General features: G+C 40.6%; 1 protein-coding gene across 2 annotated transcripts in view; it reads right to left on the reverse strand.

Annotated features, from left to right (window-relative positions):
* Nucleotides 1-15,709, reverse strand: part of gipc1 (GIPC PDZ domain containing family, member 1) — a 40,378-nt gene that overhangs the window by 21,843 nt on the left and 2,826 nt on the right. For both annotated transcript variants that reach the window (XM_060942485.1, XM_060942486.1), the window contains exon 2: nt 5,709-6,124. In XM_060942485.1, coding sequence (XP_060798468.1) covers nt 5,709-5,999 — 291 coding nt within the window. In that variant the 5' untranslated portion in view covers nt 6,000-6,124. The remainder of the gene's footprint in view (nt 1-5,708; nt 6,125-15,709) is intronic.

Consider the following 15,709-nt stretch of genomic DNA (forward strand, 5'->3'; position numbering starts at 1 on the left):
CTCGCTCTCTCTCTTTGTGTTCACTGCTTCAGCAGAGTTAAATACAGAGAAAGATCTTCACTGTGTTGTAATGTATGTGTGACAAAAAAAAATCCCCAGGAGATACTGCGCTCTCTCTCTCTCTCTCTGTCTGTGTGTTCACTGCTTCAGCAGGGTTAAAAGATCTTCGCTGTGTGACAAAGACTTTTAATTCTTAAAAAAAAATCCCCAGGCAACACTGTGCGCTCTCTCTCTGTTCACTGCTTCAGCAGGGTTAAATACAGAGAAAGATCTTCACTGTGTTGTAATGTACGTGTGATAAATAAAGGCTTCTAATTCTTAAAAAAAAAAATCCCCAGGCGACACTGTGCTCTCTCTGTGTGTTCACTGCTTCAGCAGGGTTAAAAGATCTTCACTGTGTTGTAATGTACGTGTGACAAATAAAGGCTAATTCTTAAAAAATAAAAATAAAAAAATCCCCAGGCAACACTGTGCGCTCTCTGTTCACTGCTTCAGCAGGGTTAAATACAGAGAAAGATCTTCACTGTGTTGTAATGTATGTGTGAAAAATAAAGGCTTCTAATTCTTAAAAAAATAAAATCCCCAGGCAACACTGTGCTCACTCGCTCTCTCTCTTTCTGTGTTCACTGCTTCAGCAGAGTTAAATACAGAGAAAGATCTTCACTGTGTTGTAATGTATGTGTGATAAAAAAAAAAAATCCCCAGGAGACACTGCGCTCTCTCTCTCTCTCTCTCTCTCTCTCTGTGTTCACTGCTTCAGCAGGGTTAAAAGATCTTCGCTGTGTGACAAAGACTTTTAATTCTTAAAAAAAAAATCCCCAGGCGACATTGTGCTTTCTCTCTCTCTCTCTCTCTCTCTCTCTCTCTCACTGTGTGTTCACTGCTTCAGCAGGGTTAAAAGATCTTCACTGTGTTGTAACGTATGTGTCACAAATAAAGGCTTCTAATTCTTAAAAAAAAATAAAATAAAATCCCCAGGCAACACTGTGCGCTCTCTCTCTTTGTGTTCACTGCTTCAGCAGGGTTAAATACAGAGAAAGATCTTCATGGTGTTGTAATGTACATGTGATAAATAAAGGCTTCTAATTCTAAAAAAAAAAAAAATCCCCAGGCGACACTGTGCTCTCTCTCCCTGTGTGTTCACTGCTTCAGCAGGGTTGTAATGTACGTGTGACAAAGGCTTTTAATTCAGAGAAAGACCTTCACTGTTTTGTAATGTGTGTGAGAGACAAAGGCTTCTAATTTGAAAAATCTAAATCAGAAATTTTCTGTAACTATGTGATTTTTACTGGCGACAAAATCCGCCAATCAGCAGACTTCACTTTTATGAAGTTTAAATCTCACTCGGCGAGATATAACATACGCAGTACTGACAGACACTCGTAAATAATCCCGTTGTCATAACATGATTCTTGCCATCGAAAAGATCGTTTTTATTCACTGAGAAAAACAAACAAAAGCATATTACATTAAATGATCAATGACCGGGCTTATTGTTACACCCAAACGCTTGACACTCGGCATCTCTAGGGTTGTTTACCACAATTTAGAAGCGATGTATGCACTAGATCTCAGCCTCGATAAGTCACGTAGCATGTAAGTGATGTCACAATGACTTGTATTTCAGAGCACGATATTTAAACCTCACAGAAAGTGAGATACCCGCGCCCAAGGACGTTGTTTTTCTTTTAAAATAAAATCCGTACACGGTTTACAGGTACAAATATGAACATGTGAACACTCAAACATTATCCATCAGTATAAACAAGTTCACTTTTTGGGTGTTTTATTAATCTTTAACATCAAAGTTGTTATTTCTTTGCTTTCTTCAACCTAAATTCTTACACAGAGCGCCTTTAAAAAAATAATTCGATTATTTCACAGGTTTAATATTGTACTAATCGCAGTCTTGGCTCATTCGTCAATAATACTCGATTCAAGAACAGAGTAGATTCAGACACGATTCCTCTTTAATCCCTGTAAGTGAGAAACAATAAACCTGTCTCATTAAAACTAATGTTCAACATTATATTCTGAATATTACATTCACTATTCATAAACAAACGATGATTAAAATGTTAAATCTATGAATGAAGCATGTCGTGATTAAACACGCCGTCTCACTCAAAACCTCTCCGGCGACCTCACACTGACTCATCGCACATAAACACTCATCCGCTATGTAAATGGAGCCACCTCGCTCGGTTTCAGTAACAATTTAAGATCTACACACATTTTTCTTACAAAACTGCTCGGAGAATCACGAGGGAGAATCGTGACTTTGGTTTCATCCACCCTAAAGGCTCAATTATACTTTCTTATACTTTTTTTTCCAATCCCACCAATCATAACGCAACTGAAAAAGTGCAGGCATTAAGTATTAAGACTAAGAGTTTTCATACCATGTTAAGTGTTACAATTAAAAAAAAACCCTCAGACTTACTGAAAGTTCAGTTTTGTGTTTTAAGATTAGTAGAGCTTCGGATCTCAGGTCAGAGTCTTCATTTTGAGATGCGGATCAGGACAACAATCATGACAACGGCTGAAAGAAAATATTAAACAGAGCCCGAGCTCATGTGTTGTGTGCAATCAGTAAAACTTTCACAGTTCGACTTGGGAACCTGAGTGTTTTGGCTCTGATGTGCCATCTAGCGCGAGTGGACGTCGCATTTAGTTCTCCAAATGTACATCATCATAAGTGATGCACCCTTTTGTCTTACTTTCACCCTCTGGCGTTGAGAGGGTTATTGAGGGGAAGCGATGGCCAAATGGTTAGAGAAACAGCTTTGGGACCAAAAGGTCACTGGATCGATTCCCTGAACCAGCAGGACTGGCTCAAGTGCCCTTGAGCAAGGCACCTAACTGCTCCGGCAAGAGTGGTGGCGTACCTTGTGTCTGATTAGCCAGAGAAAAACTGATGATGTGATTATATTATCAGTTGAGGCAAGAACCTGGCCATAACTAACTAACTAACTGGGGTTGATAGCTTCGCCGGCGAAGCTCAACAAGTTTAGAATGAGTAGGTCATGTATTGAGATAAATATCTTCGAGAGTTTTTTTTTTTTTAAATCATACAAGCATGATAAACATACTGACAGAAACTTTATACTTTATGTGCCCAATGCCAAATCATATAGTTTTTTTTAATGACCTAAATTAGATGAAACATAAAACTTGTCACCTTCCTCAGTCACACCGGAGTTGGAGCGCTGAGCGCCCACTTACGCATTCATAAACATTTACGTTAACACCCACTGTAAACAGGATAAAATCTGTCAGACGCAGTTCAGGCTATTTGGAGGTAAAACTTGTTGCGAGATGGCACACAGATATTATGCACTTCAGATGATTCAGGACTGAGTCAATTTCAGAACAGCGAATTAATGATTCATCTCATCTCATTATCTCTAGCCGCTTTATCCTGTTCTACAGGGTCGCAGGCAAGCTGGAGCCTATCCCAGCTGACTACGGGCGAAAGGCGGGGTACACCCTGGACAAGTCGCCAGGTCATCACAGGGCTGACACATAGACACAGACAACCATTCACACTCACATTCACACCTACGCTCAATTTAGAGTCACCAGTTAACCTAACCTGCATGTCTTTGGACTGTGGGGGAAACCGGAGCACCCGGAGGAAACCCACGTGGACACGGGGAGAACATGCAAACTCCACACAGAAAGGCCCTCGCCGGCCACGGGGCTCGAACCCGGACCTTCTTGCTGTGAGGCGACAGCGCTAACCACTACACTACCATGCCGCCATTAATGATTCAATTCATGATTATTTTATGATTCAGGACAGCGATTCAATTTCAGGACAGGAATCAATTCATGATTCAATTCATGATTCAGGACAGCGATTCAATTAAATCTTGAGAACTGCGACACTGATGATGAACAGTGCCTTTTTTTTTTTTTTTTTACTTCGACTCGATCCGGCTGAAGATCAGCTCGAGTAAGTGTAAATATTTCTATTTCTGATGAGCAGATCGGTTGATATGCGTGCGCTGCAGTTCATACACAGGAAATGTGACTGAGCAATTTTTCCAGAGTTAAAAGTATTTTCCGCAAAAATAGTTAATTTTGCTCTATTTTGAGTTGAGAGAGTAAAATGTGGAGTTGGAGCAAAATTACAGAGTAATTGCGTAACAGAGTTGGTTGTGGCTCTGAACTGAGTAAAGGGCAATTCCATGTAAATGTCAACCTCACCATGCAAAAATAAAGCAACATGTAATACATCAAAACCACTCCCAGAGATATCACCTAGGCCTGTATTTTACAGATGTGAATAAGTTGAACCAATTTGTAACCAACCTAATATATCACTGTCAGTCTTTCTTTCTTATAATGTAAACCCCAAGCTAAAATCAACTTTGATCATGTACAATTCTATATTATTGCCACAAGCTACAGAAATGTATGCTAAAATCCACAAAACAGCAAAACAATAGCCATCCTAAATATTATTTAAGAACTTTGATAGTTTTAGCTGATATTTAGAGAGTTTTTCAAAGGTTTATGGTGGTTAAATTGCTGATTTTCTAAACATATGCCATGTCTATTTCAGACGCGTCACATCCATAACGGAATTTCGTCACATCCATAACGCTGACTTTTCCTTCCGAAACTCTGCATGAAATACAAAATATTTTAAACAAAGATTTTTTTAATATTCACCTTGGACCCCTCTATCAAATGGATATCTCCATTTCGACATTAGGTTTACAATTTCACAGAGTTTGATGAAAATGTACAGTCACCCAAGAAAAGTGATACTTTTTCTGTCACATCCATAACGCATCTTTTATTGGCATTTTCTGGCATGCCCTAGATGTACTATGGGAATTGTTCTTGTTCTATCACTTCTCCAGTATGGTACAGCCTTAAAATATGCAACACCTGTTTAAATACTGGGAGACAATAAAACATGCACTGGGTCATTTGTTGCCATTTTGAGTTCAAGTGTCACGTCCATAACGCTGGAATTGCTCTAAAACAGTACAAGAGTTAATTTCAAGACGCACTAGAGTCAAATACCAGATAAATGAAGATGTTGTACAAAGCACTGTTAGAACTGTGTTGGAATATGTGAAAAAACATGACCTTACCCATTGCGACAAACCGTTTTGATCACATGACCTGATGGGATTAAGAGATGGCAGTGTGAAGGGTTTTCACTCTTCTCATTTAATGGAATGGAACTTTTTACCCTTCTCATTGAATACCCCTCCCACTGCCAACCCTTTATCCCACAAAAATAGGACATTAAATTTTTTTGATGGCCAGTTAATTGTCCAAATCAATGGCGCAGATTTAAGTTTTTGTGCTTGATCTATTCCTAAGACTGAACAGAATCACCTCAAGTGATGAAAACGGTTCATCACAATGGATAAGGTCGTCATGTTTTTTTCACACATTCCAACACAGTTCTAAAACGGCTTTTTACAACATCTTCATTTATCTGTTATTTTTTAAAAGTACAATCATGACATACAGACTGCAGAGATATTATTGTAGCTGAACTTGTGCTGAATACAAAAAAAGTCAGATGACTTTGAAAATACTGCTTAGATTTGTTGAAATTGACAACATCATCAGAGCATACCAAAATCATTAGCGTGCCAGAAAATACCCTCAGACCTCAGAGGGTTAACCCGAGCATTTTTCTTATTAAATATTCCTGAAACACATCACGCGAGTCCTACCTCTGCCGGTGGGATCGCGAAGGCTTCCCCAATCTTGGCATAGAGCTCGCGGACGTTGCCGAATCCCTCGATGCGGCCCGTGGGGCTGCCGTGTGCCAGCTGGGTGTGAAAAATGAGACGAGGTCGAAGGTTAGTTGGTGGAGGAGGAAGACCTTCCTGTGTCACCCCCTCAGCGATTCCGACCCGGCCCCCGTCAAGGCCGTCGACGTTGAGCCCGGCGCGGATCGGCTCGGCTTCCTCGTTTTCCACCAGCGGAGACGCCTTCTTCCTTCGGCCCAGTCCGAGCGGCATGTTCAGGGCTTTCTCTGGGTGCTCAGTAGTACGGACGAGAAGTGAGAATCACAAAGCAAAAGTTCACAAAGTTACAAAGTCTCCGGATGGACGTGATTTAGACTCAAGCCATTTAAACAGGGAACCTGGAATTAAATAAAAAAAAACAGTAATAAAGATTTTTCTTTGTACAAGTACAAGTAATATACAGAATAGAAACTCTGTGATTAATGCTATTACATCCATATCAGACCTGTTCACAGCACACCTCCGTATAAATCAACCAAAACTTTATTTCGGTTAGTAACGTGAGCGACTTCATTTAAAATCATTAACAACTTTTATATCACAGTGTTTCTGAATTCTAACTGGTCTAAAGATGTTGATTTATTTTCTAAAACCGCAGCTCTGACAGCAGAGTCATGGTTAATATTAATGCGCTCATTCGAATATGTTACCGTTTCTATGGCAACAGTCCATTCACAGTGGATGCTCTGGAAGGAAGGAAGAAAGGATGGAAAGAATGGAAAGGAGAAAGAAGAAAGGGAAGGAAAAACAAAAAGGAAGGACAAAGGAAAGGAAGGGAAGGAAGGACAAAGGATGGGAAGGAAGGATGGAAAGGAAAGATGGGCGGAAAGGAAAGAAAGACAGAACGGAAGGTGGAAAGGAAGGAAGGGACGGAAAGGAAGGAAAGGTAGGAAGGATGGATGGAAAGGAAAGGAAGGAAATGGAAAGGAAGGAAAGGTAGGAAGGATGAATGGAAAGGAAAGAAAAGGAAAGGAAAAGAAAGGAAGGAAGAGAATGGAAGGAAAGGGAGGTAGGAAGGATGGACGGAAAGGGAGGTAGGAAGGACAGATGGAAAGGAAAGGAAGGGAAGGGAAGGTAGGAAAGAGATGGAAAGGAAGGGACGGAAAGGTAGGAAGGACGGACAGAAAGGAAAGGAAGGGAAGGAAAAGGAAAGGAAGGTAGGAAGGACAGATGGAAAGGAAGGGAAGGGGTGGAAAGAAAAGGGAAAGGAATGGAAGGGGAGGGAGGAAAGGAAGGAAGGACGGAAGCAGGACTCTACGTTAACTTTGAGACATGGTTGTCCATTCGGGCAACCATTTGTAGAAATCTGGTTGCCCGAACTCAGAACATGGTTGCCAAAATATTACATTTTTTAAAATTTATTATTCAACCTTCTCAGATGCTGTCTGTATCAACAAGCATTGACACTAGCGCCCCGTGCGAGTAATGCGGTAATTAGTCATGTAGTGAAGGACATACCAATATTCAGTCCCCCCAGGATTCCGCAGGCCTTTTTTGTGATTGTTGTGGGCTAAAATGTCTGATGTTGCGGGGGGATTTTCCAAAAAATTGCGATGAAAGTTGCGGTGTTTTTAGGTTTTTGTTGCGATTACATTGCGGGAGGAAGTGAAAGTTGCGAGAAATTGTTGCAATTTTCTCTTTTTGTGATTAAAATGGAGTGATATGTTAAATATTAAGTTATTACTGAAAAACTATTGATTAAAAAAACAAAGACACTGAGAAATGGTCCTATAAACAACTTTACCAATATAAAAGATTACCAGGACTACAAAAATGCAGAAAAATAGGCTTTACTTATCCAAATGCACCTGTTGGTTCAAAAGTTAAAGTGCAGAGAACCTCACAGCACAACATGAAGTTACCTTAAAATATAATATAAATGCCTCAGCTTTCATGTAAGAAAAAAACTATTAATACTAGTACTGTGTGCAGGCAGTCTCTCCTGAAGACTAAATTAAACAATAATTATAAACTAATAAAATAAATGGCTCAGGCTTCATAGAAGAAAAAAAACTATTTGAACAGAATCTCACAGTATGATGCTCAAGCTGCCTAAACAATGGAAAATAAAATACAACCCCGATTTCAAAAAAGTTGGGACAAAGTACAAATTGTAAATAAAAACGGAATGCAATCATTTACAAATCTCAAAAACTGATATTGTATTCACAATAGAACATAGACAACATATCAAATGTCGAAAGTGAGACATTTTGAAATTTCATGCCAAATATTGGCTCATTTGAAATTTCATGACAGCAACACATCTCAAAAAAGTTGGGACAGGGGCAATAAGAGGCTGGAAAAGTTAAAGGGACAAAAAAGGAACAGCTGGAGGACCAAATTGCAACTCATTAGGTCAATTGGCAAGAGGTCATTAACATGACTGGGTATAAAAAGAGCATCTTGGAGTGGCAGCGGCTCTCAGAAGTAAAGATGGGAAGAGGATCACCAATCCCCCTAATTCTGCACCGACAAATAGTGGAGCAATATCAGAAAGGAGTTCGACAGTGTAAAATTGCAAAGAGTTTGAACATATCATCATCTACAGTGCATAATATCATCAAAAGATTCAGAGAATCTAGAAGAATCTCTGTGCGTAAGGGTCAAGGCCGGAAAACCATACTGGGTGCCCGTGATCTTCGGGCCCTTAGATGGCACTGCATCACATACAGGCATGCTTCTGTATTGGAAATCACAAAATGGGTTCAGGAATATTTCCAGAGAACATTATCTGTGAACACAATTCACCGTGCCATCCGCCGTTGCCAGCTAAAACTCTATAGTTCAAAGAAGAAGCCGTATCTTTTTTTTTTTAAAGATTTTTTTTGGGCTTTTTGCACCTTTATTGGATAGGACAGTGTAGAGACAGGAAATGAGCGGGAGAGAGAGAGAGACGGGAAGGGATCGGGAAATGACCTCAGGCCGGAATCGAACCCGGGTCGCCCGCATTCATGGTATGGCGCCTTAACCACCTGAGCCACGATGCCCCCGACACTTTTTTGAGATGTGTTGTTGTCATGAAATTTAAAATCACCTAATTTTTCTCTTTAAATGATACATTTTCTCAGTTTAAACATTTGATATGTCATCTATGTTCTATTCTGAATAAAATATGGAATTTTGAAACTTCCACATCATTGCATTCCGTTTTTATTTACAATTTGTACTTTGTCCCAACTTTTTTGGGGGTTGTACCATTTTGGCATCCATTAATTTCTTGTATTAAGTAAAAAAATAAAGTGCACACAGTCCTTCACTGTAAACATAACACACTTTCAGTAACATAATTTAAGCCTATATAAACACTGACTCGCACATCATGCAGTGTTGCCAGATACTACTGACATTTTCCAGCCCAAAATATGTTCAAAACCTGCCAAAGTGCACTTAAAACCACCCAATCTGGCAACACTGCGCACATGCTGCTTCTCTTGAACGTACACACGGAAGTAAGGCGGAAGGTAGTTCGTCGACATCACCTCAAGACGACGCCAACGATTGGTCAAATTTGCGGGAAAGTTGCAGTGATTGGATATACGTAATTGCAACACCGCCCTGAATTCGCGTTGATGTTGCAAATCGCAACATCGCGAAATCCTGGAGGGTCTGAATAGAACACTGAATATGCACTACGCGATAATTATTAGCAATGGGAAACTGCATTGCGAGCCCGCGATGTGCAAATGTGAATTCCGCTAGTTGTTGAACATCCCGTAATGATAACATGGACGCGGTCTTTCCGAGTCAAACAATCACAAATCGTGATGGAATTTCGTCATAATATGAATGAATAAACATTGTTTTTCACGCAAGTTGTCATATTTGGGTAGTTGCCCGATCGGGCAAGCATTTGTGAGAGTCTGATTGTCCGAATCTATTGAATGGTTGCCCCAGGCAATCGGGCTACTGTTAATGTCGAGCCCTGGGAAGGAAGTCTTTGTTCCGCAACAATCAGCAAGTTTTCCGACTATCTTTAGGACAGAGGAATTAATGACTTTTTTATTGTCTTATTAACGTATTAACGTTGGGGGGGGGGGGACTCTACAGCTGCTCTAATGTAACCTGCATGTAGCTATAACTGGATAAAAAGTATGTGCGCTGCTGTTTGATAGATAAATGATCTCACAGCTGTGGTGTAAAAGGAATAAAACTCTTCAGGAGGACGTGGCGTTACTGGGAAATAACTGGAACCCATCGTTGATTAGTTTCCTCTGATGGCACAATTTCTTACATTATATCTGTGTAACGCTGGGATCGGACCATACGTTTATCAGGATTATATCAATCATAGTGACGTACGTTCTCGGTCAGACTGGTAACACTACAAGTTTGACCCCAACCAATCATCATTCACGTCTTGGTGTGTATCTGGAAGGAGGGTCAAGAAATTCACAATCGTGGATATTAACATGAACCCGCCGTTAGAGATGCTAGTTGACAAAAAACACAAAAAAAATTCTGATGTGAGATTGTGTCAGGGTGTCGTTGGGTATCCAAGACGCCACATCGCTGTTCTTTGATAATATCAAATGACATCTACAGACCAGATGTCGTGTTTGCTGGAAATTTACGACAAAATCACGCTGAATCAGTGGACCATTCAGTCCGGTGGAACGACGCAGTGTGAAGTTTAAACATGTTTAAAGTATTCATTGCTCTATCCTGTTTGTCGTCATGAATTATTCAAGTTTCAACTGAAATGAGCATTTTTTTTTGGGGGGGGGCACACCCAAGACAAAATAAATTATCTATTTGATTACAACCAGGAATGTAAAGCTCAGGTGCGACAATCCACCAGACAGCATTGTCGTCTAATCCCAGCATTAATCAGGCTATAAAATAGAATAATTTTTTAATTTAAAAAAAAGTATTGAATAATTAGGATATTTAGAATGTGGAAGAAAAAAAAATCATGAATTCTCTCGATACAAAAAAAAACCCCACACACTTCTACTTTTACTTAAAATAAATGCGTGATATTTTATCAGAACATCAGATCATGACCGATATCATCATCTATCATATATCGAACCACCTCTAAAATTGGTTCAAATACAGATCGAGAGCGGCAGCTACAATTATCAACAGTCCATAATTCGAAACATTTTCAGATTTACCAATAAAAAACAATTTTACAAAGGTGAGTTTCAGTTCCAACAGTTATTATTGGTTAATTAATCAACCGGAAGACCCCCCCCCGATCTTGTCGTCTGACAACACAGCTTGTTACCCGAGATGGAATTTTTCTAGCATGATCAGCAATTTTTCAGAAAGTCCGGACGTTATCATGACAGGTAAGCATGGTGGAAAGACCATGGACATGTTTTTACTGATCAAATTCACCAATATTTCATGATCTCCTCGATTCATTTTGTACCCAAGCGTGCGTTTGAGAAGTCACGTGAGGTGTCGATAATAGTGATCACTTTCACCGGTGTCCACCATTATTGACACCCTGTGGAATTAAGCGACATTTACAACTGTTATGGATCGATCTTTGTGTAACATTGTTGAAGTAGATGAAGTACTTTAAAAAAAATATATAAAAGGTGCTGTGATTTATAATAATTTTTTTTCTGATCCCTAACAGAATGGAATGTTTATAGAGTATTTGGAATCTGATTGCAGTAAATAGAATTAGACCAGAATTAAATTCCGAGCATATAAAAAATTACATGATGGAAATATTCAGATTTTTCTATTCCATTCAGAAAACTTTGTTTTTTGCAGTGTGTTGTAAATATCGACCACATATTACAATATCAGTAGACATTTTATATTTGGGTTCGAGGAATGACATGCAATCTTTGACCTGGATTTCCATGTGGAAATCCAATATCAATCACCTGTTGATATTTATTGGTAAATGACAAAACTAGAAATTAATACAAACAACAAACAAAGATTTTCTGACGCAGGTTAAACATCATCAGCTCATTTGTTTACAAACATTAGAATTACTTCCTCATTTACGCAAACACCGACATCCATATATTTATATCAAAGATATTTTGTACTAAATATAAGTCTATGTAAAGCAAATTTTAAATAAAAACTGTTTTGTTAACTTAATCCCACATACTGATCATTTTCATAACTGTGGACAAAGGCGTCGATAATTGTGGAACAGTGTCACGTGATCTGATACGTTTTGGCTAATATCTCACTGGGCTGCGACAGCCCACGACTAGTTGGAGACACAACAATTGCGATAAAATATGCAAATTAGCGGGGGCGTCGTGGCTCAGGTGGTTAAGGCGCCATACCATGAATGCGGGCGACCCGGGTTCGATTCCGGCCCGAGGTCATTTCCCGATCCCTTCCCGTCTCTCTCTCTCCCGCTCATTTCCTGTCTCTACACTGTCCTATCCAATAAAGGTGCAAAAAGCCCAAAAAAATATCTTTTAAAAAAATATATATATGCAAATTAGCGACAATTTTCACTTGGAATCACACTGAATTGATATTCGCATATTTTACTGCAATTGTTGTGTCTCCAACTAGTCGCAGGCTGTCGCAGCCTGGCTTTCCCTCGGCAGGCAGGGAAGTAGAGGAAGCCTCACGGAAACTGACTTGAGAAGGGTTCGCGACGGCTTTGCGACACCAACGACGCATTTTCGGCTATTTTGAGAGAAATTTTGTCGTACGAATTTTTTGAACATGTTCAAAATTTCAGCGACAAAATTGAGAAGCCCCGCGAACGTTTCAAGACACTTTTGAAACTCTCTTGCGAATGCCGTTCACAATTTGTCGCAGCCCAGTGAAATACTGGCTTAAGTAATCAGGAATCAACTCTTCCCCCCCCCCAGTGGAAGTCTGAGTACTTATTCATGCACAATTTACATACTGAAAGTCTTTTCTACTTTGCAATGGGCAAAAAAAATAATATATATATATATATATATATATATATATGGAGGGAAAGTGAAACACAGCGATCCTAGTGGTCAGGGGCGTGTTTAGCCTATTTTTAGGGGTGCTCAAGCACCCCCAAAAACAAGCTCAGCACCCCCTAGCTCAGCACCCTCAAAAACACTGCGTTTGGACGTAATTTTCAGAAATAAGTGCCCTTGCGCACTGCGCAATGAATGTGTACGTGGCAGCGCGGGCGTGTGTGTTCTTGAATTCACCTGTTACGTGATAGTTCTATGAGCAGTAAAATACCTCTCCTCCTTGCGTCCCCTCCGATTGGGTTGCCTGTCCGCGCGAGTGCTTGCTACGACATGGTGGTTTTTTTTAACTGGATTCCACGCCGATGAGGAACTCGAAGTAGCACCTGAGTGTTACTGGCAGAGCGAGATGTGAAGGTACGGACTGGAGTTACAATTGTTAAACACAACACAATAATATGCATAATGCAATATTGATGTTCCCTGGTCTATGAACAGAATGATAAAAACGACATTTATCATCCACATCGAGATACTTTTGTGCAGAGCTGTACAAGTGCTACGGTGCTAGACCACCGTGTGTTAGTCAGTTTTATTTAATGTAACATAGCGTTTACTAATGTAAACTAATGTAAAATCATAATAATACACACTATTCAATGCCGGGGTGGCCCTATATTTAGCCGGGACCATCCCCGGCCCAAACCATCAATGGTGGCCTGCTTGGAGCATGGGGAAAAAAATTTTCACTAATCTTATTCTTGCATTAATCATCAATTCAACTACACTCTGCATTTTCACATGGCAGCCCAGACGCCGACAGCATCGCAGCAGATTAAATAGGCGCTACCAAATAAGGAAATTCCCCCCTCCCCTCTATTGCAGTTGGTTTGGTCCAAGACTCCTCCTCTGTATTGCGGGGAACTTAAACAACATTGGCGCGAAACAGCGCGCGTCAGTGATGGAGGGCAGAAAGAGGTCAGGTGGAACTGAAAGGGCGAAGCTTAAAAAAAAGGAAGGAGGTGGCAGCAAAATGTGCCAAATTGACAGATATGTTCTCAAGACCAGCTGGTAGGTTACGAAAGATATGGAGTATGATAACCCTGTTTGTCGATTTTATCAGTCTATGCTAGGCCTATAATGTGTCGATAGTTTGCGATGTCAATTCAGCTTTTTGATGTCATGTGAAATCTCGCAATTTACACGGTATAGATGTGGTGTATGTCTTAATTCTAAGAAGAACCGGACATTGCTTTACATCCCAGTTATTAACAATTTTAGATGAACAGGTCCCAAATGTGCTGTTGCGCGTTATTTCCTCATCCAGCCCATTTCATCTCGCTGTCACACCGTGCATTTCCACAGGCGTGCGCACATTGTGGTTATGAACACATAGGCCTAGAAGTCATATTTGATGTTAAATAATTGTTGTTAAATATATAACTTAGAAGAGGTGTATGCGTATGCCAATATTCTAAGCAGAATCGAACACTTGCTTTAGCCTACATTTCATTTAACCATTTTTGAGTTGCCTAATGCGCCCTCACGCTTTATCTGCCGGTTGCTGAGTACCCACAAAGTGGCCTGAATGTGAATTAAACTCCCGGACTGAAAACAGGGCCCACTCCGGCCCTGACACTATTATTACACAATACACAATAACACATTAATTAACAATTACCACTGTTCAAAATGAATAGCTCCAACATTACGAATGCAGTAGTAGGTCTTGTTAAAAATATAACGTAAATATTTGTGTCAGTGGTTGTAAATGTGTAGATATCATAGTTTACTGGGTCAGTTTCTGTTAAAACATTGCAGAATTGTCTAGTCTAGTCTTCTTGTCTAGTTAAGTCTGTCTAAATGCGGAATAAACGTGGAAACACTGTCGTTCAAGCCAGGTGCCTCTGTCAGCTCTGGGGGCTAAGCACCCCCAAAGATCAGATGCTAGAATCGCCCCTGCTAGTGGTAGCGTTCCTAAGCCGAGAGCCATACTATTGAAAATCCCATAGATCCGATTTAAAAAAAAAAAAAAATCCCACGAAGTTATGACATGGAACTTGTACACCCCCAAAAAATATGTTGTATATGTTGGGATTATCTACTAACTGTGAAAGTATCAGGTGAAATTTCGCTGTCTTTTAAAAGATCGAAATTGCGCCTAACCTGTCAGAAACGGACTACAACCAAACTGTCTAGTCAGAGTCGCTCATATGACGTCAGCAGTAGGCTTAGCCCTTACGAGTGCTGACAGCTCTCCCTGTGAATAGCGGCAGTTGACTACATGCCCTGATCTGTAATGGTTATCCCCACGAGGGATCCATTTCTAATTGGTACAGAAATACTCCGCCAACAACGCTATACAAATCGGCATGTTGATGTAGGCTACTCGCCGGCCGCTACCTGCTACAGATTTGGAAAGGCGCTAGACTTGCGGTGACGTCACATACGCGACGTCGGGTCCGTGTAGTCTTTGATCAGCTTATTAGAAAAACATTCAAAACAATTCAAATCGGTGGAAAAAATAAAGTATGATCACCAGGATCGATAGAGCTGCCCGACATGTATAACATAGGGAAGCCATTGTCTTAACTTTGAAGCTTAATTTTTCGAAAAGATATTCCCATTCAGGCGGCACGGTGGTGTAGTGGTTAGCGCTGTCGCCTCACAGCAAGAAGGTCCGGGTTCGAGCCCCGGGGCCGGCGAGAGCCTTTCTGTGCGGAGTTTGCATGTTCTCCCCGTGTCCGCGTGGGTTTCCTCCGGGTGCTCCGGTTTCCCCCACAGTCCAAAGACATGCAGGTTAGGTTAACTGGTGACTCTAAATTGAGCGTAGGTGTGAATGTGAGTGTGAATGGTTGTCTATGTGTCAGCCCTGTGATGACCTGGCGACTTGTCCAGGGTGTACCCCGCCTTTCGCCCGTAGTCAGCTGGGATAGGCTCCAGCTTGCCTGCGACCCTGTAGAACAGGATAAAGCGGCTACAGATAATGAGATGAGATGAGATATTCCCATTCATTTTGCCATAGAGGTT

Source organism: Neoarius graeffei, chromosome 16, assembly GCF_027579695.1.
Source record: "Neoarius graeffei isolate fNeoGra1 chromosome 16, fNeoGra1.pri, whole genome shotgun sequence".
Classification (NCBI taxonomy): domain Eukaryota; kingdom Metazoa; phylum Chordata; class Actinopteri; order Siluriformes; family Ariidae; genus Neoarius; species Neoarius graeffei.